This window comes from Zootoca vivipara, chromosome 15 (assembly GCF_965207765.1).
Source record: "Zootoca vivipara chromosome 15, rZooViv2.hap1.1, whole genome shotgun sequence".
NCBI lineage: Eukaryota > Metazoa > Chordata > Lepidosauria > Squamata > Lacertidae > Zootoca > Zootoca vivipara.
The window spans coordinates 7,431,137-7,455,868 of record NC_142598.1 but is presented as its reverse complement, the minus strand read 5'-3'; the positions used below and the strand labels follow the sequence as shown (position 1 = coordinate 7,455,868).

Genomic DNA, 24,732 nt, shown 5'->3' with positions numbered 1-24,732 from the left:
GACCTCAGTGTCCGGGCAGAACGATGGGGGTGGAGACGCTCCTTCAAGTATACGGGACCAAGGCCGTTTAGGGCTTTAAAGGTCAGCACCAACACTTTGAACTGTTGTGATCAGCACCAGCTTCTGAAGTGGCACAATTTGTCTGTCTGCATGAAGAGCCTTGAGCTCATTAGGAAATGTGGGGTACCAATGCAAGAAAGAGTACACACAAATATACATTATTTAAAAATAAATGTAAAAAACCAACAATGAAGATAATGAATTGTGTGCTTCAAATATAATATCAGGGGCTTAATCTGATCAGTTATACACTTTCAGATGCAAATAACACTTGATTTCAGTTCTAGTTCTAGGAAGGTAGCCGTGTTGGTCTGCCGTAGCCGAAACAAAACAAAAAAATTCCTTCCAGTAGCACCCCAGAGACCAACCAAGTTTGTTTAGCTTCTGTTTAGAGTACAGTGGTACCTCGGTTTAAGTACACAATTGGTTCCGGAAGTCTGTACTTAACCTGAAGCGTACTTAACCTGAAGCGAGCTTTCCCATTGAAAGTAATGGAAAGTGGATTAATCCGTTCCAGACGGTCCACAGAATACTCAACCTGAAGCATACTTAACCCGAAGTATGGGTGTAATTGGTTCTGGAAGTCCATACTTAACCTGAAGCGTACTTAACCTGAAGCGAACTTTCCCATTGAAAGTAATGGAAAGTGGATTAATCCGTTCCAGACGGGTCCGCGGAGTACTTAAACTGGAAGTACTCAAACCGAGGCGTACTTAAACCGAGGTATGACTGTACAGAACACCGATCAGATGTTTGAGCAGCTTCTTGGAGAAAGTGTGGCATAGTTTCCTTGCATATTGAGTAGGATAAGTGGATGTGGAAGTCCTTAGATTGGGCTGGGTCGTACCCTAAGGTTAGAGACACAAGGTTCTGTAGGACTTGGTATTTTTAGTATTGTGTGTGTGTGTGTGTGTGTGTGTGTGTGTGTGTGTGTGTGTGACTTAGAGAGCAGAATGTTCAACTAAAACGTTAACTGAACAAAACAGAGGGGACAAATATTTATCAGTAAGGGTAAAGCTCAATCAGTTGGGTTATGAGCAAAAGGCCCATTTGTTTATCTTTTCGAATCTGCTTTGGTTCCAAAATGCTGCTTTTGTCACATGGAAGATGGAGCAAGCTTGTTTTTTGGCTGCTCCAGAGAGAAGGACCTGAACCAATGGATTCAAATTACAAGAAAGGAGATTCAGGGAAAGCATTCTGACATCAGGAAGAACTTTCTGACAGTAAGAGTTGTTTGGCAGTGGAATGGCTTCCTTCAGAAGGTGGCGGGCTCTCCTTCATTGGAGATTTTTTAACAGAGGTTGGATGGACATCTGTCAAGGATTCTTTAGCTACGATTCTTGCACTGCCAGAGCTTGAACTAGGGTCCCTTCCAGTTCTACAATTCTATGATCTCTGTAAACTAGTATTCGGACTCCAACAGTGACCTCTCCTGGTCACCATAGAGGAAAGCCTCGCAATTGTCAGTCACTGCTAAAGGGAGTAATCTCCAAAGTGTGTGCCACATGATCACACAGGAACGCAAAGTAGCCATTCACAGGTGAGGCTGCCCACTGTGACACTGGATGACACACTGCCGACCTTGGCTCTTTCCACTGAGCCTATGCTCAAGATGGGCAATGCTGCCCTGTCTCTGCATACACACCACCAGAGAAATTTCTTAACTACCAGCATTCAGAGAAGGTTCCCTGTTCTGCCTCCGCTCTGGCTCCGCCTCCGTCCAATCAGGGATAGGTGGGAATATCCCAAACAGTGACTCATGCAGAAGCACATCAGGTGAGGTTTATGAGCAACAATTAATTCTTACTCCTCCTGAACTCCTGCACTTGTGTGGCACATTATAGCTCAGTGAAAGAGTAAATGCTACACCTGCAGGTTCCATGCTCAGTTGTTCAGTTCCCCCCCTCCCATCATGAAATTATCTGTTTTATATTTTAGAATATTCATTTAAACAACCTTAAAATATCAATGACTTTTCTTTTTGCATAACATAAATCCCTGCATATTTTACATAAACTAAACCATCCAGTATTCCATTATTACGTCCATCAAAACTTATTTGTTGTTGTTTAGTCGTGTCTGACTCTTCGTGACCCCATGGAGCATAGCACGCCAGGCACTCCTGTCTTCCACTGCCTCCTGCAGTTTGGTCAAACTCATGTTCGTAGCTTCGAGAACACTGTCCAACCATCTCGTCCTCTGTCGTCCCCTTCTCCTAGTGCCCTCCATCTTTCCCAACATCAGGGTCTTTTCCAGGGAGTCTTCTCTTCTCATGATATACTAATATATTTACACTGTTGAATTTATCTGAATGTTGCCAACGTTTTCAAGTGTACACAATTTCCCCCCATATATTCAATAAACATTTCCCAATCTTCTTTAAATGTATGCTCTTATTCTCTTATTCTATGCTAGGTCCGCAAGCTGCGCATATTCCCTCAGTTTAAGTTGCCATTCTACTTTGGTTGGGACCTTGCTCATTTTCCATTTTGGGGCTAAGAAAACACGGGCCGCAGTAGTAGCATACATAAATAACTTTTTTGGACACCTGGGAATTTCCATCTGAATTATCCCCAACCAAAAGGATTCTGGCTTTTTGGGGGAAAGTACGGTACTTTTAGACATTTTTTTCAATTCATTATGAATTATTTCCCAATACTTTTTTTACCCCTTTACAGGTCCACCGCATATGAAAGGAACGTACCCTCAGCCTTATTGCATCTCCAGCACATACTGATTCAGTCTTATACATCTTAGCAAGTCTACTCCGAGTGAAATACCACCTGCAAGTCATTTTCAGGTAGTTATCCTTCATTGAATAACATGCTGTACACTTCAGATCGCTCTTCCAGTTTTTCCAGGCGCAGTTCCTGGTGCCTCCAATTAAGAGGCTCTTAGGACTCTGCTGAGACCCCTTGAAGCAGGGCGGAGAACCTGTTTCCCTCCAGGTATGGTTCCCTCCAGGTATGGTTGAATTATGGTGCTGGAGGAGACTCTTGAGAGTCCCATGGACTGCAAGAAGATCAAACCTATCCATTCTGAAGGAAATCAGCCCTGAGTGCTCATTGGAAGGACAGATCGTGAAGCTGAGGCTCCAATACTTTGGCCACCTCATGAGAAGAGAAGAATCCTTGGAAAAGACCCTGATGTTGGGAAAGATGGAGGGCACAAGGAGAAGGGGACGACAGAGGACGAGATGGTTGGACAGTGTTCTCAAAGCTACGAACATGAGTTTGACCAAACTGCGGGAGGCAGTGCAAGACAGGAGTGCCTGGCGTGCTCTGGTCCATGGGGTCACGAAGAGTCGGACACGACTAAACAACAACAACATGGTTGCACTAAAATTCCCATCACCCCTGACATCTGGACATGCTAGTAGGGCTGACAGGCGCTGGAGGCCAACATTGTGAGAGCCACAGGTTCTCCGTCACTGCTGCAGAGCCACTCCCAGTCAGAGTAGACAATACTGGACTAGATGGACAAACAGTCCGATGTGCAATAAGGTAACTTTCTAAGCATGCCACTAATTTAAATTTTTAACTTCGGTTACCAGTAGTTCTGTGAACTCTGGTTTAGTGATGTCAACTTTCACCTGTGAATTTCTCTGCAGGGTTAAGGTTTGGCAGGACTTCGTTTCTATTTCAGACTCCCATTGCCCGGTTCAGGAGTGCGTGCACACACACACAATATACCCCATACAGAAAGGGTACAAACCTCCTTTGTGGTGTACCCTGCCGTGTTTGCTCAGCTTGCAGAGTGGGTGACCCAGCCATCCCTCCCACTGGTGCATTTTCCCTTTCTTAGGTGTACATGAAGGCAAAGGTAAAGGACCCGACAGATTTCAGCTCCTGCCCACCTAGCAGTTCGAAAGCGCATCAAATGGGGGATTTCCAAAATGTGGCGCCTTTTCCTGGATCTGAGGCAAGTCAAGTTTGTTTTGTGTTTTTGTAAACGCTCAACAACTTTCGGGTTTGCCTAAGAAAAAGCTCAAAAAATTCGAGTCCTTCCTAAAAAAATGCTCAACAGTTTTCAGGGTGTCCTGGTTTTTACTTTTTGAAATATGGCAACCCTAGTTTAAGTGCCCTGCACAGTTCCTTGTCCATCCTAAAAGACCCGCATAACCAGAATAAATCATGCAAAAACTGCAGTATAGATTATTCAAAATAAGAGAAATCCTGCAAATTTGCTTAGTATGCATAATTTATACACGTTGCAGAATCCAGCTTCTCTTGTTATACACTTCAGAATTCCCAATTTTTTTTTCTGATCAGATCTTTTAAATATGAATTTTACATTTTAGCACATTTAATAAAGCATGTTGCCATCAGGAGTCCACACATTTTGCCTAGCCTAGGTGGCAAATCTTAAAATTTGTGGTTGCAAGTATCCTGCCCCTCACCCAAAGGACAGTGCCTGGTCCCAGATCATGGGCTGCTTCTCCAAAATGCTCCCCGGCGACCTTGGGCCTGTCACTGCCTTGCAGCCTAACCTACCTCACAGTGGCAATGAAATGAGGAGGGGGAGCAGCATGTACACCACCGTGAGCTCATGGGAATAAAAGGAGGGATCTATAAATGCAATAAATAAGGAGTTTACCACTCCTATCAGCCCATCACCCATTCCCACCCCCACCCCCACCCTCTGAATATACATAAGGGTCTGGCTCTTCTGTTTCAGTGTATCTGAAGAAGTGTGCATGCACACGAAAGCTCATACCAAAATAAAAACTTAGTTGGTCTTTAAGGTGCTACTGAAGGAATTTTTTTTATTTTGCAATAAATAAGTAAAGGATAAAGTGGTTGTGTTTAGCCAGATCGTGCCCTCTGTGTTCACCAACTTCTCGCCTCCACTCCAGGACATTTCCAAGTAAATCTTTCATCCCTGCACAACTCACAAAACTGCAGGATGAAATGCTCTGAGTTAAGAATGCACTTTTTAGATAACATATTTATTAAATGTGGTGGAGATACTATAGTAATAAGCAAACATCTGCAGTAGTTACAGGAACAGGGATTTCAACGTTTAAAAATTACTTTAGATTTGGGATTCCTGATCTGAGAACATATACCTTGGTTTTACCAAGGTACCGTGGAAAGATATGAGGAAGCCATAAGGAACCTTCTGGGTTACGAAAGCAATCATCACAGATTATGTCAGAAGCTTTGCAAAAGGGGCAAGGTTGAAACGGGCAGCAAAATAGAATTAGTGTGTTATATGGACCCTCAGAAGGCAGCAGAAAGGGGACAGATGGCAGAAGAGATCCTTTTTACTCAAACCACAATACACACGTGAGTAAATCACACTTGGTTCCAGGAACAGCTAAAAACCTCAAAGCTCAGTTGGGAATTTCTGCTTCTTCATACGGGGTGGATCAAGTCTCATGTAGACATCCAAGCCCTATAGAAAATAGTGGATTGAGATTCATCCTAGCCTGCTGGGTCCTGCCCAACATTCACACACTGGACTCCCATGTTTGCAAAGACACCCACATGTGTAAATACCAATATGTTATATAGGTGCCATACATGCCATGTCTGTAGACCCGTATGAACACAGTGTGCCTTGTCTGATTCTGATAACTTGATGCTGCTGAAACAGCAATGGGCAACAGCTCCAGTCGCTCCTGCAAACTCTACCCAGTCCCGGCTAGCTTTGAAAGAATGGCTTCCACTGAAGTCATTAATGAGAGGCAAGTCCAAATATAAAACAGGGGAGACGCTGGGACTTGAACCAATATTACATACAATATAGCTGAAAAACAAAGCCCACCTCTTCACCTAGCCACAGAATAGCCCACCCGGTTTCTCGTGTGAAGGGTTTAGCTTTCACCACCAACTGAAATGGTGCTACATTATTAATCTGCAGGCTCATCCAACACTAGAAGGTGGGTGTCATGGGTGCAGTCGTCCAGCCGTATACGGCTGCTCTCTGCTACCCACTCAGGTATGCAGGACATAGCTAAGACTTGCTGGAGTGGCCTGGCTCTTTTGCGGTGTCCACTTTGGGGGCCTTCAGCACACTCAGTTTCTTGGGTAGTTTAGCGCTGGCCTTCATCACCACTTCGTGCTCAATCTTCTTACGGATGCCCACCTCCAGGTTCTGCAGAGAAAGAGGTTTATATGATGACAACTAAGCAACTATGCACCTGAAACGTCCCAATCTTATGGTGTGCCACTGAGGTTTGCTAATGGGAGGGTATTTCTGTTTTTTTAGGGAATTTATATACTACCCTTGATCAGATATGACCTCAGGCTGGTTTACAATAAAAGCACATACAATACAATCCACATGAAACAACGATGAAAAACATTCTAATTAAAAGAACAGTAGGGTGAGTTCTTAGGGACGTGGGTGGCGCTGTGGGTTAAACCACAGAGCCTAGGGCTTGCTGATCAGAAGGTCGGTGGTTTGAATCCCTGCGACGGGGTGAGCTCCCGTTGTTCGGTCCCTGCTCCTGCCAACCGAGCAGTTCGAAAGCACGTCAAAGTGCAAGTAGATAAATAGGTACTGCTCTGACGGGAAGGTAAACGGCGTTTCCGTGCGCGGCTTAGTCATGTTGCCACATGACCCGAAAAGCTGAATGCGGACAAACGCCGGCTCCCTCGGCAAATAAAGCGAGATGAGCGCTGCAACCCTAGAGTCATCCGTGACTGGACCTAATGGTCAAGGGCCCTTTGCCTTTACCTTAGGATGAGTTCTAACATACGTAGAAGGCCTAGGACAGGGGTCGGCAAGGTTTACCTCGCCTGGGCCAGTTCACTCCTGCAGAGATCGCTCTGTGAGCTGGATCGCAATTTCTGGCATCTGCACAGATGCGATTTCCGGTGTCGCGGAAGCGAGTCCCCGCTCTGCGCTGAGCCAGTTTAGTGCATCATGCGGGGCCTCGCCGAGCAAGCGGCTCAGTTCAGGGGCGGCTTGTGGGCCATTAAATGACCCCCATGGGCTGCTTGTGGCCCATAGGCCACAGGTTGCCAACCCCTGGCCTAGGAGAAACGAAAAAAGGTTTTGGCTGGAGTCTAAAACATAAAGCTCTCCCCATGGTCACCACCAACCTCACTCATGACAGAAAGCATTGGTAGATGGCGGGTCAATGTGTGAATGGGCATTCCTTTAGATACCCATGAGAGCCAAGGGCCTTAAAAGTCAGTGCTTGTGCTGTCAATTAGGCTCAGAAACAAACAGAAAACCAGGGAAGTTTTTAAAATTCAGATGAGCCATCTCAGCTAAAAGCACGACAGCTGAATCTGTACTAGCTATAGTTTCTAAACTGTCTCCAAGGGCAACACCAAGTGCATTGCATTGCAGGAGTCTAACCCAGAAGCTACTTGAGCATAGAGCAGCATGGTGGCCAGGCTACCCCTGTCCAGAAGAAGCTACACGTCGTGTCTTAGGCTAAGCCAGTGGAAAAGTGCTCTGTGCCACTGAAGACAATTGATGATTGGCACGTGGGTTGAAAACTTGCGCCCACATAACCCAAGCCTCAAAAGGTGGTCTCTGCCGTTGCTGCTTCCAGATTATCCGTTTGGCATGGAGGAGGGTGGGAGCATCTCACCTTTTTCAGTTTCTGCTGCTGGATCACCCGAGCCTTCTTGGGAGCAATTATGCGGCCTAGGAGAGGAACCCAACAACACAAAGGAAATAAATCAATTCTTTTTCGCTTCTGCACTGCTACATCTCCTAGGCAGAAGCTGTGCAGGATATACAGATATGAAGAAAAGAATTTGCCTACCAAATATCATTGTCTCTTACTAGATGGGCAATCTTCTCTTGGGCTAGATTTGTATGTAACCCACTGCCACTACTCAAAATATTCAAAGTACATAATTTGTATAATAATAATAATAATAATAATAATAATAATAATAATAATAATAATAATAATAAATAATGCAGAAGCTGCTTCAGGAGAGTTACAAAAATCATGCACAGCTGCACGGGACAGTGTTTGTTGCTCTGCTCTGGAGACTCGCCTGGAAATTGCTACAGGCGCGCGTAAAATGAGGAGGGCGGAGGGCGCTCTGGCACCGGCTTCGTGGATCACAAATAAAGAAAATAAGGGGGTGGGCCTCCTAATTTGGTTTTAATTCGCTTGAGATTGCCTTGGGCAAAAGAAAGCGACTAAATTTTTAAAATAAAGAATAATAATTATTTCTCATCGCGTTCCTGGAGAGGAGGGTTGTTTTTTTTCACGCACCCGGAATTCTTCCGAGCGCGCACAAAAGTCTCCGGAGCCGGAGGCAAAGTTGCGAGCAAAGCCAGCGCCCGGGCGGCCTCTGTCCGTCCCTCGGCCCTACCTCCTTTGCGAGGCCCCCGGGCCGCCGCCGCCGCCGCGTTCGCTTTCTTCCCCGCCTTGCGCGCCTGGAACTTGCGCTTCCCCTGAGCCATCCCTCTCGGCCGCCCTGCTGCCTTGCCTGCCCGGCTTACTTCCACGCGCCCTGGCAGTCGGAGGAAGGGAGGACTCGAACCCGGAAGTGCAGGCGCTCCTGCCGGGATGCGAAAGGGCTCGAGCGGCGCGCGACCCGGAAAAGGTCGGCAGGGCGCGCGCCTCCTCATGCGCAGGCTGCGAAATAGGCCAGCTTTTTTGGCAGGATCCTGGCTCAAGCCACAAGCGATATTGTTATTGTTATTATTTCATTAAATGTAAATCCGGAGCTTCTTCTTTTTTTTTTTTGCAAATTCTCAAAATAAAAATTCGCCAAAATTTGCAGCCTTAAGACATTCCAGATGTATGGCAACCCTATACAGTATACCCCACCTTTTCCCCTGGCAGGTACTCAAGGCAGCTTTCAGATAAGATAGGAGCAGTTAAAACCATTTAAGGAGCAGAAGCATTAATTAAAAACCAGTTAAACATTAGTAGAATAAGAACTATACTGTATATAAAAAATCTATTAAGAATATATAGACTGCAAGAAGATCAAACTTGTCCATTTTGAAGGAAATCAGCCCCGAGTGCTCGCTGGAAGGGCAGATCCTGAAGCTGAGGCTTCAATACTTTGGCCACCTCACGAGAAGAGAAGACTCCCTGGAAAAGACCCTGATGTTGGGAAAGATTGAGGGCACTAGGAGAAGGGGACGACAGAGGATGAGATGGTTGGACAGTGTTCTCGAAGCTACAAACATGAGTCTGACCAAACTGCGGGAGGCAGTGGAAGACAGGAGTGCCTGGCGTGCTCTTATCCATGGGGTCATGAAGAGTCGGACACGACTAAACGACTAAACAACAACAATAAAAACCGCACAGCAAGTCAATAGCCTAAAAGTGAACATATTGCATGGTGGTTGTTTTAGTTCTATACAAGTTGCACGCTTGCCAAAATTGTTTTCGCTGCTCAGCTAATAAACATACAAGCTGGCATCCTTCCCATCTAGCCACCCAAGTCAGGACAGTAGTGCTGCGTGTGCATGTAGCTTGAGAGGGCTGGATGGATACAGGCCTTTGGTTGATTTGATTGACATCCTATGCCATTTTAAAATGTGGTTTTTTTGGGGGGGTGTTATTGGGTTGTTTTCATTTTCATTATATATTTTGTGGTTTTATATTTTAATTTTCTGTGAACTGCCCTGAGACCTCCGGGTATAGAGCGGTATATAAATTCTATTATTATTATTGATATTATTATTGATATTATTAATAATAAAAATAATAATAATACGCCATAGCCTTTTCCACAAGCGAAAATCTAAAAGCTTTCCAAACTGCGTGTCACAACAAATGCTCCCCACGCTCCTCCAGGAGATAAAAAAAGGGTTAGTTTAACCTCAGGTTTGTTAGGAAAACTGAATTACTGTGTGATGAAATGATGCATGTCTAAAATGTGTGTCACCAACATGGAAAGTTTGGGAAACTCTGATCTAAGTGGATGGAGCAAATGGTTCTAGATATTTGACATTTCCCCCCCCCCCCTTAAATTGTATGCAATGTTGCTTAATGTAAATTATGGATCCATGGACACTCCTTAAAAATATGTGAACTAGAAATTGGTAAACATATTATTCCCAAGGATTGGAATAAAATTTGGAAATCACGACCCTTAAAATCTGTTTCCAGTTTTCTTAGGAAAATCTCCTTAACATTGCTACACTGATGTTATCACACTCCTTTGCAAATGTCAAAAATGTTTTCTTCCAAAGCACCTACCTATTGTTGGAGGGGCTGCAATGCATCTGGTACATATCGGTCATGGTGGGAATGACAGCTGGTGCACAATTTTTGGAATTTAATTTTCACAGAAATGATAAATATTACTAGAGAAACTATTGTTTGTTGTCCAAAATTGATGTTACTCAGTATTTTTGATGATACCAATGACATATTATCAAAATAATTGGTCTCTTGACCAATTTTGGAGAAGAGTCCCCGATTTTTTCGGGCCTGGAGCATATTTGGAAAATCAGACACCCCAAAATACCCTTTTGACAGATAAGTTGACAATGTTCAACCCCCCCCCAATAGCAGGAAGGCAACCCCTCCGAAGAGAAAAAGAAAAGAAACCCATCATTCAAACAAGAATGGGAGGTATCTGGGAGTGCCACAGAGTCTACCATGTGTGGTACCATGTGTGGAATCTCTGTTTTAGAAATATGAGTTCAAAAGGCTTTTATGCTTTACACGTATACAAAGATGCCTGATTTCAGCTTCTTTCCTTTCCCTGCAAACCCAGGTTGGTGACCTCTGCATTCAACTAATGGATAGCTGAGTCAGAAAAGCACAAGAGTCTTAATCTCGGGGTCATGTGTTCAAGCCCCATGTTGGGCAAAAGATTCCTGCACTGCAGGGGGGTTGGACTAGATGAGCCTCGCGGTCCCTTCCAGCTCTACAATTCTCTGATTCTATGTAAGCAGCTGTCAAGACTATGGTCAGGACAAAAGAGGCAGGGCTATAGGGATAGCTGTGTTTATTTTGTGGTATGTTGGACAAAACAAGGAAGGGTTCATGCTTAAATAACCAGCTCAAGGAAAGGCAGCAAAATGGAACTCCCAAGGGCGGACACACACACACACACACACACACACCTATTCAGACATTCAACTGATAGGCATAACAACTGCAGAGTCTTTTGTTGGTTTGGGGGGGATGACAATTTGTACATCAGGTCCAGTCACATTATATACAGTGCCACAAAACTCTCTTCACAGTTCAGCTTCAGGATCAGATGCAGAGTCAGAATAATCTGCGACAAGAGAGGTAGCAAAATGGGATAGGGGGTTTTCTTCAGCCTTTTGGGAGCCCACTTCAGGCCCTGTGAGAGAGTCAAGGGACACTTTCCTCATTGCACTGTCCTGGTCCTGCCTGTTAGCACATGATGTGGAATCTGAAGCCTCACTCTCCTCCTCGGTCGAAGCTCGTTCCCTATCCCTGGATTTCCGACGCACAACACCCAGGTCGTTCATCGCTACAGGCGGCTTGCCAGCTGGGGATTTCCCCGAGAGTGCCAGCTTTTTCAGGGTGTCATTGGCTTTGGGGCTCGAGACCTGGGCAGATGAGAACCATGGGCGGTCAACGATCTCACTGCGTTTTTGCTTCTGTTTGTCTTCGTAAGCTGGATGGAGAGAGAATGGGTTATCGTTACCATTTTTGTTTTTATTTCAAATTATAATTTATTAATTTTATTAATATATTAATATTAATAAAGTTTACAGAAGAACATACAAGAAACCAAGTTAAAAGGGGTGGGGAATTAGTACATAGTAAGACACTGCAATGCAAAAAAGCAAGCAAAAAACAAGATACATATAACCAACTGAATTGCATGCTACATAATAATGATGTCATGCATGCTTTAGTTGAGATTCCTGCATTGCAGGGGGCTGGACTAGATGACCCTTTGTGTCCCTTCCAACTCTACAGTTCTATGGTTCTATGAATAATTTGTCCTCTGTGTAAGCCAGCCTCTCCATTGAGAAACCTGTTGATTGGGGAAAGGACAAACTGGCAAAGTCCCATTTATGTACAATAGAAAAGGGAACCCAGCAGTCAAAATTGTCTGTCTGGGACAATTTGCACCAACCTCTCAGTTAATGCCACATTGCACACCGCCAAGCCAACGATTCAACATCAAATCACCTGCTGCTTTCCATTGAAAAGCAATTTCCATGTAAGCTGCCGCCAACAGGAATATTATAAGGGGACTATTACATAACTGGAAATGGTACTGTGTGCATTGCAACAGGAATATTGGAAGCTGTGTTACACCAAATCAGATTATTGGTCGATCTAGCTGAGGATAGGGGGAGGGGGAGTCTTTCCCACCAACTGCAACTTGATCCTGTTTTTTAACTAAGAGATGTTGGAGGTTGGGAAAATGAACCTACCTTGGACCTCTTGCACATTGAGCATGTGCTCTACCACTGGGCTATGGATAGCTGGCATCTCAGCACCCTCTCCAATGCTACAGGGGATTTTGAAGCATAAAATAATCTGGCGCAGCTATGATGTTTTGAGACTGGTCTGTCTGACAGCCCAGTGCCCGCACCGTTATGAGCGACAGTATCTTTGTATTGTGGCCCAAGTTCAGCGGTTCTCCAACCAGGATCTAGGAGTCACCAAAAAACAGGGAAAGGTGGGTTTCTGACAACTACAGCAGTTGTGGGGCAATGGCAGGTGAGACAAAGTCTGCACATGTGAAAAACGAACGTAAATTATAAAATGCACATGACATCACTGTCTCTTGTTTTGGTACATAACGAATACCGTAGCCTAGCAACCTAGCTTCATTGTGAGGGCTTGCCAGTCATTTCTTCTGAAACCTTAGTCAAAGAATCAATCAGGAAAGGAGTCAGATGGCTTGTGCTGCAAGACCTGGAGCTCTAAGGGCTTTGGGGAGGAAGGGGTGTGCAAGGACACGAGTGGGGCAGCGATGTGAGCGTTCTCCTTGAATCCTGTTTTCAACAGGTGGCCATCTGTTTTGTGCTGCCAACAACCGTGTTGGGCCTTTGCACAGCACACTTCAGGCTGGAGAAGCCCTATCCTTCCTCCTTGCATCTTCCAGCCCCCCAAAAAACCCCAACAGCTAAGGCTTCACGTACAGCCAAGGCTCTGGTACTTGAGAAGCGCCGCCAGATGGCGGTCTTCGTCAGACTCTCTCACAAGTGGGATGCTCAGGCTTGCTTTTGACTGCAGGGCAAGATCTTTCTTCTCCTCCTCTTGCAGGACTTTCTTTTCTTCCTATGGGATAGGAAAGGGAGACACAGAGACAAAAAAAGAGAAATCCACATCAGAAAGTTTGGGGAGGGGCAAAACTAAAACACAAGCGAAGGACTAGCAAAGACAGGAATAAATATTTTTAAATCCACTGTATCCAGTTGTCCTGGAGGAGCTGAGTAAATAAACAAAATAAAAATAGGAATACAAACTTGAATCCAGCAGTATAAATATCCTCCTGCCTGGTTGTCAGTAATCAATAAAAAATAACTCCAGGATACCAGACAGGGAAGCTTTATGGAAATTCATTCTACAATACAAATTGCGTTTCTCCTTTGAGTCATTCTTGTTCTGCCTACGCTTATTTGATTTGGTATCGCTTACATTAAAAATAATTTTAAAAGAAACCCAAATGTCCATAAAGATAGCACACTAAAATGCAAATGACTAAGATAAACATGCAAGTATGCAAGCTATTATTATTTTTTTACAGAGCAATTCTATGCACGTCTCCTCAGAAGTAAGTCCCACCCAGTTCAATGGAGCTTACACCTGAGTAAGTGGCTGTTGCACCACAGTTTGAATCCATTCATCTTTTCATGGGACTTTTTATTATGAAACAAATTTCAGAAATGTACCTAAATTTCATCATATGCACTTTAAATTAAATTAAACTTAATTAATTAATTAGTTGAAAGGCATGTGGTTAAACCTCTAAGAGTTATTATGTGGCTGACACAGTTGAAATCTCACCCTGTTCAGGGCCACAGATTAATTTGTTCTAGGGCCACGAAGAGGAACTCTCCCACCTCAACATCTGCTTACCCTGAATTTCCGGCGAAGGCGGCTGTTGAGCGCAAAGTCATCTTTCCAGGCGCTCTGAGCCTCTTGGATGTTCTGCAGGGTGGGGAGGGCACGCTGTAGCTTGCTCTGATCCTTTGAGCCATGCTCCAGCCGATACATGGCATCTGTCTCCAGCTTCTGCTTCTCCTCATGGGCTGAGAGGCAGATACAAACATTAGGCCTGGCCAGGCCAGACTGGATGAATCCTCAAGCACCCCAACAGCAGGATGGGCACAGCTCCCTAGGCTCACCTGTGGCCACTATCTGCTCATTCGCTTCCACGTCCCAGCGCTCTTCCTTGCGCCGGGCACCGCTGACGATGACATAATCACAGTTGGCTGGGTCCGTTTGCATCTCAATGTGGTTGGGGCAAAGGTGACATTTCATACGGAACCTAGAAGGCAAGTTCAGCAAGAAGGGATGGTGAGGGGGATACCAGATGTTGTGGCCATGAATGGAAGGCGTTCAGAAAAAGGGCCTCCTACTGTCACACAGAACCCTATACCGACCTTCCACCTTTTCCCCTACAATTCCTGTGTCCCTGTAGGGGGACATGTTCTGTATGGTGGTTGGTCCCTGCAACACATGAGGCAACTCTGTTTTCTGGTGCTGCAGTGTTTTAGAGGATGAAAAGCTTGCCTCTTTCAAAAGGCCAATGGCTGCTGAGCAGAGCTAAGCAGCTGAATCTATTGTGTCTGATTATGATTATTAAATTTATTTTTATTGTTTATGGGGTTTGTGGAAGCCACGGTACAGATAAGCAAGTCTCTTGCTGTGGTTGTGTTTATTTTTTCATGGCTACAAGCAAGAAGCAGAAGATGAATGAGAAGGGCACCCAGCTAAATGAATAGTGCCACAGAGCTTCTGGTCTCGCCCCGTGGCTAGCAGACTTGGACTAATCAGAATGGGTGCAGAGGAGGGCAACAAGGACAACCAGCATTATGGGAAAGAAGTCCACATGAAGAAAGGTTGATGCAGCTAATTACACAGTGGTAGTGGATTCTGTCTCACTTGGATGTTTTCTAGCAGGACAACCACTCTGGATTTCTTCCACCAACAGGGGGTTGGGCCTACAGGAAAAGCCCCTCCACTCTACGATTCACACGCCACAAGCACGCATGTGCAGTTACACAAATCAGACAGTTCACACAGCATGCTGTTTTTCTTGATCTTCCACTGAAAGTGGAGGTGGGAAATGTGGGTACAGATTACCTAAACACCAGCCAGTTGCCTCTTCCCTTTGCCGGACCTGAACTTCCACTTGATGCGCACACTGCCCAACTCGTCCTGGCCAAGAGCACCAGTAAAGACAACAAGAGCCCTCACAGCACCCACCTGTAGATGGGGGTTGTGTAGTAGTTGCCAACCTTCTTCTTCTCAGCATTGTAGCGAACACCTGCAGCCAGCAGAGGGAAGAGTAGAATTTGTACAATCCTGCCTCAGATTTTATTGATCACTCAACCCCACCCTGGAATCTTATAATTACCAACAATGACTGATTTATTCATTTTAAACATTTATGCCACGCCCTTTGAGAAACCTTTACCTTAATTACCAAAATGGCAGGACAACACCGGGACAACGAAAGTGTCCCAGGTATTTTGACTTCCAGAATCCCTAACCCCCGTTTTATTTACTAGACTAGGAGCTGAGAGCTTGTGGCACTCCAAATGTTCAACTCTCATCATAATTGACCATCGGCTGTGCTGGCTGAGGCTGATGGCAGTCTAGACATAGTCTAACGACACACAGGTCACAGGTTCTCCATCCCTGATCTACGTGTAAGCTGTAGTGGCACATAATCAGAATGCAGCTTCTGTTCCAGCTTCTAGGACTTCTAACTCCTTATTTTATCTATTAGACCCATCACTCCCATCTTCTCAGTGCTGAGAACAGACTTCAAGAGATATAAAATTCAATTATCTCTTATTCTAACTAGCGACAGTTGACCGTATGACTCCTACTGGCCTCCTGGTGTACAAGCCTTCCTTCTCTGGTTTCTTCCTGACCTACCCTTAAGCACTAGTCCCCAAGAGGTGAGAAGTACTCAATCACACCTAGCAGCAAAAAAAGCAAGACGAAACAGGAGGCTTTCAGAAATACCAAATGGAGATTCAACAAACAAGGTTCCTCTTTGCAGTACATAGCTCTTGCCGCAAAATTCCACCACCTTCAAACAAGCCCCTCTCACCACATTCAAGCTCCTATTAGCTGTCTATTTATCTAAGGGATGCCCTCAACGCCAGCCACCTTCCACACTTACCCATGCCAATGTGGTTCTGGCAGCCGTCACACCAAATATTATAAGGCATCTCAAACCTAGGAAAGAACAGCCAAGGGACATTCACTATAGGCAGCAGAGGCATCCGACCACTTCAGCTAGCAGGAAAACAAGCCCTGTTTGATGTCCACATGCAACTTGGCTAGCATAGAGCTGGCCCTCCCCTGATGTGCAGGCCCCAGACACTTTCCTATTCCCCCCTACAAAGAGCACCCCATAATAAGGACTCAACTCCAAGGTGCCCTGGCATGCTAAGGATTGCATCTAAGTTTCCTTACCTGATGATGAGGATACCTTGGGAGAGTTTACGGGCTCTTTCCCGTAGCGGATGGCTGTTGCGGTACTTATTAAGGGAGCCATGCTGCAAAAAATGAGACAAGAAGATTCTCAACTTGTTATATACAAAGTCCAGTGTCAGTCATGACTCTACAGCCTTCATCCGATGACAATTTATGTACCCCTATGACATTGTCCATTCCAGGGAAAACCAGGATTTTTTAAAACTGACCTGCACCTAGGAAGGAATATCCCAGGCATCCCCAAACTTCGGCCCTCCAGATGTTTTGGACTACAATTCCCATCATCCCTGACCACTGGTCCTGTTAGTTAGGGATCATGGGAGTTGTAGGCCAAAACATCTGGAGGATCGAAGTTTGGGGGTGCATGGAATAACCAGATACACAAATACAAGATGTGAAAAGGATATACGGGTCTTAGCAGACCACAAGCTTAACATGAGTCAACAGTGTGATGCAGCAGCAGCATCAAAAAAAAAAAGCTTATGCTATTCTAGGCTGCATCAACAGAAGCCTAGTGTTCAGGCCAAGGGAAATAATAGTACCACTCTATTCTGCTTTGGTCCGACCACATCTGGAATAATGTATCAAGTTCTGGGTGCCACAATTTAAGAAGGATGTTGACAAGCATTATGAGGAAAGGTTGAGGGAGTTGGGGGTGTTTAGCCTGGAAAAAATGAGACTGAGAGGTGATATGAAAGCCATCTTCAAATACCTAAAGGGCTGTCACATGGAAGATGAAACAAGCTTGTTTTCTCCTGCTCCGGAGGGTAGGACACAAGCCAACGGCTTCAAGTTACAAGTGTATCCCAAAAAACATCTGTTTGATTTTGAAGTCCCTTTTCCATTGGGCATCCAGACATACAGCTTTAAATTCTGCTTACTCAGTTTCTAGGCGAGTGACAGCAGGATACTCAAGACATGTGACTTAACTTGAAGATGTTTTTCACTCTCTACTATGTTGTCTTGCCAATATGCCAAGAAAGAAAACATATGGGAAATTCCCAACTTGTGTAAGGAAAGCTGATTATGTGGACAAGATTTCAGTTTTTAATTCCTGGCCGAAACGGTCAAATTTGCTGTTTGAGCTCAGAAACATAGGAAATAATTTGCCAGGGTTCAAGTGGATGATTGTCAAGTGAATGGGCCTGTTCTAGGATTAATTATCACTTTTGTGTGGTCTTTTATCACATTTTATTTGTATCCTTTGTTCTTATTCAAGTTTTCCATTTATCAATAGAAAAATAATTCTGCAGAAATCTAATTGCTTTTTTAGAAATACATTCTTCGGTTTACAATGAACATATTACTGCCATCTCAATGCTTATTTATGAAGCAGGCAAGAGCAGCAAATTACATTGGGTACCTAAAGTAGACATAGTGTGGGGAACAGGATTTCCAGTGAGGCCAGATCTCTCAAACATGTGAGATCCTTAACCATTCTCACATGCAGACAAGACCACTCAATGGAGGCAGGTCCACTCAGTGAAGGCAGCACCCAGAAAACCTGACTTGCAGACTTGTGCCTGTTTCAGCTCAGTAACACCCTTCCAGGCAATTCAAAAACTGATTCCTTGCTATAACCACTAGGTACACAAACCCCCTCTCCATGGAACTTATCTTGCCAAAGTCCAACATTTATTATTTCCTTGTAATACAGAAAACAAAAATGCACACAGTCAGCACACAACTTGAAGCACTGAACTTCCCTTAGAACCCCCAATTGATCTCTTACCTTGGCTGGATCAAAATCGGGTGGGTAATACTTATTGACTCCTTTTCTTTCCCCCTGTAAGTAACCAATGACAGCATTAGAATTCTGTTGCTCAGTAACACCTCAAGCAATTAAATGTGTATGAAAACTCTGCAAACACAAGCAGGTTTTTTTTTAGCGGCACCAGGAGGTGGGGATGCAGGTGTTTTGAACCAGACCCTGTATACTAGTTTTGCCTGCTTGCTTCCTCCTACCCCAGAGCACAGGTCCCCTTCTGCTCAGCTCAAGGGGGTCACATATGGGAAGGTGGCTGTCAGGTAAGAGTCACAGCATGGCCAAAGTTCCAATAAGCAAAGCAGTTGGCTCATTTCTTCCGCACACTGCAGAAGAACTCAAAGAGAACCCTCTCCTTTGTCGGATTCAAAGTCTATTTGGACCAACACCCTGCTGACCAACCAGATGCCTATGGGGATGTGTGGGGTTCCGCAAGTTGGGCATGAAGGTTAACAGATTTACCACATTGTCTTCTTACCCGACAACTGGTATACAGCGTTGTCCCATCTACTAACATGGAGGTTCCATTTAGCTATCATAATAGCTAAGTTACCCTTTCAGCAAACCCCGCCGCCCCCGCCCCATTTCAGTGGCCTTATCCAAGCAGTCATGTTGTTCAAGCAACAGCTGTTGGTTCAGGCCAGTTCTCATTTGATGACAGTCCACACGTAGGCACCTTGGGAATGTCAGGAGCCATCTAAGCCAGGCCAAAACCAACTGTTCCATCAGCAGGCCCGTCCTAGCCATAGAGGCTAGTGGCGTGGAGAACCACTGGAGGGCACTGGAAGGGCAGGGTTCCGGCGATCTAGCCAGGACTGCGCTCCTTCTCCGAAGACTCCGCACTGCGCCTCCTTCTCGTTTCCCCAGCGCTGGGTTCCGCTCAGTCGAACTTCGCCACCAGCGCGCACACAACACCCAAGCAGCTCTTGCTGGTCCTGCGGTGCGCGTGCTGGTGGCGAAGCTTGACTGAGCGGAACCCAGCGCTGGGGAAACAAGAAAGAGGCACAGCGCAGAGTCCTCGGAGGTGGCCTCCCGCTGCTGCCGCGGTCCACTTGGCACTCCCGGGCCCTTGGAGAGGCTCTGGAGGGGGGCGCTGGAGGGACCTAGCGCCAGGGCGCTGGATGGGCTTAAGACGGCCCTGTCCATCAGCATGCCTGCAGGAGGTGTGTGTGTGTGTGTGTGTGTGTGTGTGTGTAGGCATACACAGGGATGCCATTGTGTCCAAATATTCAAACTAACAGCAGCTCCATAGAAACATAGCCTTATGCTGTCCCAAGGTGCTAGCAGGAAAGTTGCAGGCAAATGTGAACCAGCCCCCATTGGTAATTATTGCATTTAAACTTCTGTTTTGTTGACCAAAAGACCAGTGTATGGAGAACTACCACAGGACATAAGCTTCAAGTTACCCATGTAGGTTAAGGACCAGTTCACATTTAACAGCAGCACCCGTGGGGTCGGGGAGAAGCAAGCAAGGCAGCAGCATCATGTCGGAACGGGTTGGTGGCAAGAAGGAACCCTTGAAACAGCCCAAGAAGGAAGTAAAGGAAATGGATGAGGGAGACAAGGTGTTCAAGCAAAAACAGAAGGAGAAGCAGCTGAAACTGGATGAGTTGAAGGCAAAAGAAGCTGGAAAGGGCCCACTTACTGTAGGTGGGATTAAGAAATCTGGTAAGAAGTAGCAGATTGATGAGACTATAGGGCAAGAAAAGCATTCTCTCTCATTGGATGTTTGGCAGGAGGATGGATTTCCAGGCTGATGTTGTGGGAAACATTAATTTGAGCACCTATGTACATTTTGTTCAAACAAAATAATTGGCCTTTTTTTGGTTAAAAACAAACCAAACAAACACAGCAGCACCAGTCCCAGGAGAACACATGGCCATACATAAGTTTGTACTGTAGTCAGGTCAGCCTCCTACAGAAGCATGTTTGTGTGAGCTGGTGTCTCTATGGGAGGCTAGATACATGGTGCTGAAAAGCACACAACTGCAGCATCTCATGAAAGTGTTGTGCTTACCCTGTTGAAGTTCAAGCACTGTGTTGGGGGGGGGGGCAAACAACTTTGTGGGTGTGCTACAATATACCCCATGTACTCACCATGATGAAAGAAGTCTAGCTGAACGGTTGAAATGGCCTAAGAGAAGAGCAGGAGAAAGTTATTTCTAGGATATTCCCAGAGAGGGGGAGCACAAGCAGCACCACTCTTTGGAGTGCCCAAAGCAGCAGCCACCTACTCTCAAGCTCCAGGACCTGCTTGTGATGCTAGAACTTCTGCCACATAATGCGCAGAAACAACAGAAAGTCACAGCCTCTGAAAGCAGGGCTAGAGAGACCTGGCTTCTGTCGAAGGGCACATTTCCTCCTAGGTACTATCGGGGGTGCATGCCAGCATGGGGCCGGGCCAGATCCCACAGTGGGCAGGGTACCCTCTTTGTTCTCTCTAACACCCCATTTCCTCCATGCCCAGTAGTAACAGTGTGCCTCTGAGTGTGTGCAAAGTGCCTCTCTCCGCTAAGCACTTCTAGGCCACATTCTTCTTGCCAAGACTGATTGCTTTTTCAGAAATAAACCACTGGCTATAAAGTAGGCTATTTGTGGGCACACACCACCAAAGAGTCCTGCCATGGTATTACAGCACGCCTCTCTCTTTTTCTTAAGAAAGTGCTTATAAATATTTCTTAACCACAGACTGTTGCCGCCTTGGCCTGACAAGTGACAACGTGCTGAAATACATCTTGAGTGGGCATATTATACTGCTTTGAGGGTGGCTAGGATTCCTATTTCTCCTTCTTTTTCTAAAACATCAAGCAGTATATAAAACGTTAGGAAATAAACCCACGCAGAGTCATGCACAGATACAGGTCCTTCCCAAGACGTTTCGGGCACCTGAGTCCGACCACAAAAGGGCGCCCCCCCCTTTCCTACCAGGGAAGAAGGGGCGAGGGAAGATCTCTATCGGGGAAAACAATGGGGATTAAAGATCTGCATCGGGGATCTGCTGCCCCTGAGGATCCTGTCGCCTGAGGTGGGCCGGCTCTGTCAGGACCTCGCTCAAAGGGCCTGCCCCCCACTTTCACCCACACGCCCGTTTCTGTGCCACCTATGCTTTTAACCTGCTCTTATCTGCAAGCCGCCTCGAGTCAGGGGAAAAGGCGGGGTATAAATAAGTGAGCAACAACAACAACAACAATAATGGTATCTGGCCTGGCCCTTCTCCGGCGCTAACAACAACAATAATGTTATCTGCCGCCCCGTGCCCGGCCCTCCCTGAGGGTCTGGGGCGCCGGGGGAAGCGGGCGGCCGAACCCCCCCACCAACCTCGCCGCCGCTCCGGCTTCCTTCTCCCACCGCCTGCTCCGCCTCCTCCGGGCTGCCTCATCAGCGCGCGCCTGGCGCCGGATCCTGCCCTCTTCCCCGGGGAGGAGTCTGCCTGCCTGCCTGGCCGGCTGCCTTTCCCCTCCACAAGTACCGGAGGGTGAGGAAGAGAGGTCGGCCTGGGGACGAAAGGGGGCTCTCCTTCCGAGCGGGGCGCCGGCTGCCTATCCTACGCTTGCGGAGCTCCCGGAGCCGGGCCTCGGCCTCCTCCTTCGCCGCCGAAGCCCCACGGCAAGCCGCCCGGCCGCCTCGGAACTGTCCGCTCTGGGAAATGCAAAATCCGTTTCCCCTCAAGTTCTTACTTGCGAATGGAGCCCAGGAAGCTCTTCTCTCTCAGGCCGGCGCCGGGAGAGATTTTAGGCGAGATTTTGCTCGAGGTGCTGCCAGCTTCTCCGGCTGCCAGCACTGAGGCAAAAGACGCCCCCTTTTCTGCTGCAGCTTTCGCTGCAAATGCACCTTTTCTTCTGCCTTTTCCTTTTCCTGTTTTTTTCCTCTTTTCTTTTCTTTGCTTGCTACAGTTCTCTGCAAAACAGACATTCTGCAAATGCAGACCACTAGGTTTCATAGGTAGTGCACACAAAGATAGCATTTTGTGTACAGTATATAGTATCTGAAGGAGTGCAGAAGCCAACAAGCTTTCTCGTGGGATTATCTGTGCAATCTATAGACCAGCCTGGAAGCTATTGCCTCTGCTTGAATCCAAGGATATTTGTTCTCTCGTCTCCAAAATAAAAAAATGATGCTGTTTTTAAATCAGAGTTCCTCAAGTGCCAGAATTGATCCTCCTGACTCCAGCTTCCGGCTCAGCTCCGGACATGCTCAGAATTATCAGAGTGGCTTGGCAGCCAATTCTTCTTCCCAGGGAACTCCGGGAATTGTAGCTCTAGGGGGGAAATAGAGGTTTCCTAACTCTCAGCACCCTTCACAGGTTGCTTTGGGAGAAGCCATGCCTGTTCAAAGTGGTGTGTTGTCACTGCTTTAAATATTTTGGGCAGGTGGGACCACACTCTAATTTGTGCCATTAATTCAAAACATTTTTATCCCAAATCCCTCTGCAGCAAGAAAAAAGCTGGAGTGACTTTTGAATAAAATTGGATCTTTCAAGGCTATCTCCTGGTATGGCTTGCACTTTGCCCTATACTGTTTGGCTCTAGGAAACACAAAATGAGGATATTAGGTCATGGCCTTCTCTAGGGGATGTGTTGTAAGAGCACATCAAACCAGTCTGACGGCTCCCGTGACAATTTTGTGCAAGACTGCTGATGGCAGTGGTGTGTGAACAGATTATGAGAGATTTGACAGGAGAGATTAGCAGTACTGGGAAAGCCGCCTTCTGCATTGGATCCTGAGTTGCTCAACTCTCTTCCCTCAGGTAGGAACAATCTGCTTCCGTAACTCGAGACTCAACAGGTCTTGAGTTGCCGCTAAAAAGATTTAAGTCACAAATGTAGACGTGATTAACCGAGGGAGCTTGTTTGAATCAGTTGAATCTGCATTCCAAGTAGAATTGTAGATGTGGCATTGGAACAAATGGGGTGTCCCTTTCCCAAATGCAAAGTACAAGTGCAGTTTGGAACTGCAGCTGAGAAAGGGAAATAAAGGGATTAAATCTCCCATAGCCCCTATGCCAGGGTCCTTATCTGGATTGGGTCCTCCCACCCGCAGCTTCCGCTTCCGCTTCCCTGCTTGCTTTGGTCTGTGGAGAATGAAAAGTGCCCTCCTGCACAGTCCATGTGGGAATTAAGGAACAAGGTGTAGGCAAGGAGAATAGATCCTACAGTCCAGATGGGAATCCTCAGCCTACGGATTGCTGTTCCGTCTTCACCACTCTCCACACACACCCCATAGATCAGGGGTCCCAAAACTAAGGCCCGGAGGCCGGATGCGGCCCAATCGTCTTCTAAACCCGGCCCGCGGATGGTCCGGGAATCAGCATGTTTTTACATGAGTAGAATGTGTCCTTAACATGCATCTCTGGGTTATTTGTGGGGCCTGCCTGGTGTTTTTACATTAGTAGAATGTGTCCTTTTATTTAACATGCATCTCTGGGTTATTTGTGGGGCCTGCCTGGTGTTTTTACATGAGTAGAATGTGTCCTTTTATTTAAAATGCATCTCTGGGTTATTTGTGGGGCATAGGAATTCGTTCATATTTTTTTTCAAAATACAGTCCGGCCCCCCACAAGGTCTGAGGGACAGTGGACCGGCCCCCTGCTGAAAAAGTTTGCTGACCCCTGCCATAGATAATGTGAGGACCATCTTCTCTCACGTGTTCCTGTCCATGCAACACAAGTCTACATCCAAGGTCCCACACTGGGTGGCTGTAGGAATGGCATTTCCCTTGTTATGGCCTGCCCTTTACAGGGGAGCCCCCACCTGGCCCATCATTGTATGTATTCTAACACCTCATAAGAGACAGCTCCGATGGGTAGTATGTTTTTTACTGTGATGCTGGGCAGGTCCCTTTTATATTGTGTAAATTCCTGTTGCATTATTGCTATAGGATGCAAGCAAAAGCAGATCCCAAAGGTTTGTGGTCCCAAAGCATATAAGGCTTTAAAGGACAAAACTACCACCTTAACTTGTGCCTGGGAACAGCTACTTTTGTTCAACCGAGTAGATACAAACACATCCTCAGCTACTCATTACAAGACGCAAAGTTTTTTTAAAAAATTAATACATCCTTTATTATCCACCTTGAATTGTGGTAAGGTTTCAGGGACCAAGGCAGAGGCAAATGTGAACTGAGGTGTGTAAAAGGCTGACTCTACTTAAGGCGCTGTTACTATTCACCTTGCAGAGGAGATGGTTAAGGGATCCTTTGCCTGAGCCTCTTGATACACATAGGAGTGAGCCAGTGGCTGGAGCCAACATTGCTGGCGCTTCAACCCCAACTTAGTTCAAACTACGACTCCTATTTAAGAAACTGCTGAATGGGTCATATGGTAAAATCAAGACAAATTGCT

At 46.1% G+C, this 24,732-nt stretch overlaps 3 protein-coding genes across 7 annotated transcripts; 1 reads left to right on the top strand and 2 right to left on the bottom strand.

Moving 5' to 3' along the window:
* Positions 1-4,989: 4,989 nt before the first annotated feature.
* C15H19orf53 (chromosome 15 C19orf53 homolog) lies at positions 4,990-8,504 on the bottom strand. 2 transcript variants are annotated; one of them, XM_088658932.1, is made up of 3 exons: positions 8,255-8,504; positions 7,613-7,668; positions 4,990-6,159 (listed from the first exon to the last, which is right to left on the bottom strand). In XM_088658932.1, exons 1-3 carry the CDS (start codon positions 8,443-8,445, stop codon positions 6,137-6,139), a joined length of 270 nt encoding a protein of 89 aa, XP_088515058.1. In that variant the 5' UTR covers positions 8,446-8,504; the 3' UTR covers positions 4,990-6,136. The 2 variants fall into 2 exon arrangements, with proteins under 2 accessions (XP_088515058.1, XP_034953367.2); XM_035097476.3 differs by having other exon boundaries at positions 8,355-8,504.
* Positions 8,505-10,941: 2,437 nt separating this feature from the next.
* YJU2B (YJU2 splicing factor homolog B) lies at positions 10,942-22,531 on the bottom strand. Of its 4 annotated transcripts, none has more exons than XM_088658929.1 (10): positions 22,070-22,531; positions 20,490-20,526; positions 18,360-18,413; positions 16,607-16,689; positions 16,311-16,366; positions 15,383-15,443; positions 14,299-14,441; positions 14,030-14,202; positions 13,090-13,228; positions 10,942-11,603 (listed from the first exon to the last, which is right to left on the bottom strand). In XM_088658929.1, the coding sequence occupies exons 2-10, from the start codon at positions 20,490-20,492 to the stop codon at positions 11,194-11,196; spliced, it is 1,122 nt and encodes a 373-aa protein (XP_088515055.1). In that variant the 5' UTR covers positions 20,493-20,526; positions 22,070-22,531; the 3' UTR covers positions 10,942-11,193. The 4 variants fall into 4 exon arrangements, with proteins under 4 accessions (XP_088515055.1, XP_088515056.1, XP_034953200.1 ...); XM_088658930.1 differs by having other exon boundaries at positions 21,862-22,077; XM_035097309.3 differs by lacking the exon at positions 22,070-22,531 and adding an exon at positions 21,711-21,769.
* On the top strand, positions 19,850-20,203 carry TMA7 (translation machinery associated 7 homolog). The gene has a single exon (XM_035097311.3). The coding sequence runs from the start codon at positions 19,877-19,879 to the stop codon at positions 20,069-20,071; it is 195 nt and encodes a 64-aa protein (XP_034953202.3). The 5' UTR covers positions 19,850-19,876; the 3' UTR covers positions 20,072-20,203.
* Positions 22,532-24,732: the final 2,201 nt, after the last annotated feature.

Coding starts and splice junctions, on each gene's coding strand:
- C15H19orf53 (XM_035097476.3), bottom strand. CDS start 8,445: ATGGCTCAGGGGAAGCGCAAGTTCCAGGCGCGCAAGGCGGGGAAGAAA. Junction 7,669..8,354: donor CCGGGGGCCTCGCAAAGGAG/GTAGGGCCGAGG, acceptor TTCCTCTCCTAG/GCCGCATAATTGCTCCCAAG. Junction 6,160..7,612: donor AGCAGCAGAAACTGAAAAAG/GTGAGATGCTCC, acceptor CTTTCTCTGCAG/AACCTGGAGGTGGGCATCCG.
- YJU2B (XM_088658929.1), bottom strand. Junction 16,690..18,359: donor CCGATTTTGATCCAGCCAAG/GTAAGAGATCAA, acceptor CATTTTTTGCAG/CATGGCTCCCTTAATAAGTA. Junction 15,444..16,310: donor CCAGAACCACATTGGCATGG/GTAAGTGTGGAA, acceptor TGCTGGCTGCAG/GTGTTCGCTACAATGCTGAG.
- TMA7 (XM_035097311.3), top strand. CDS start 19,877: ATGTCGGAACGGGTTGGTGGCAAGAAGGAACCCTTGAAACAGCCCAAG.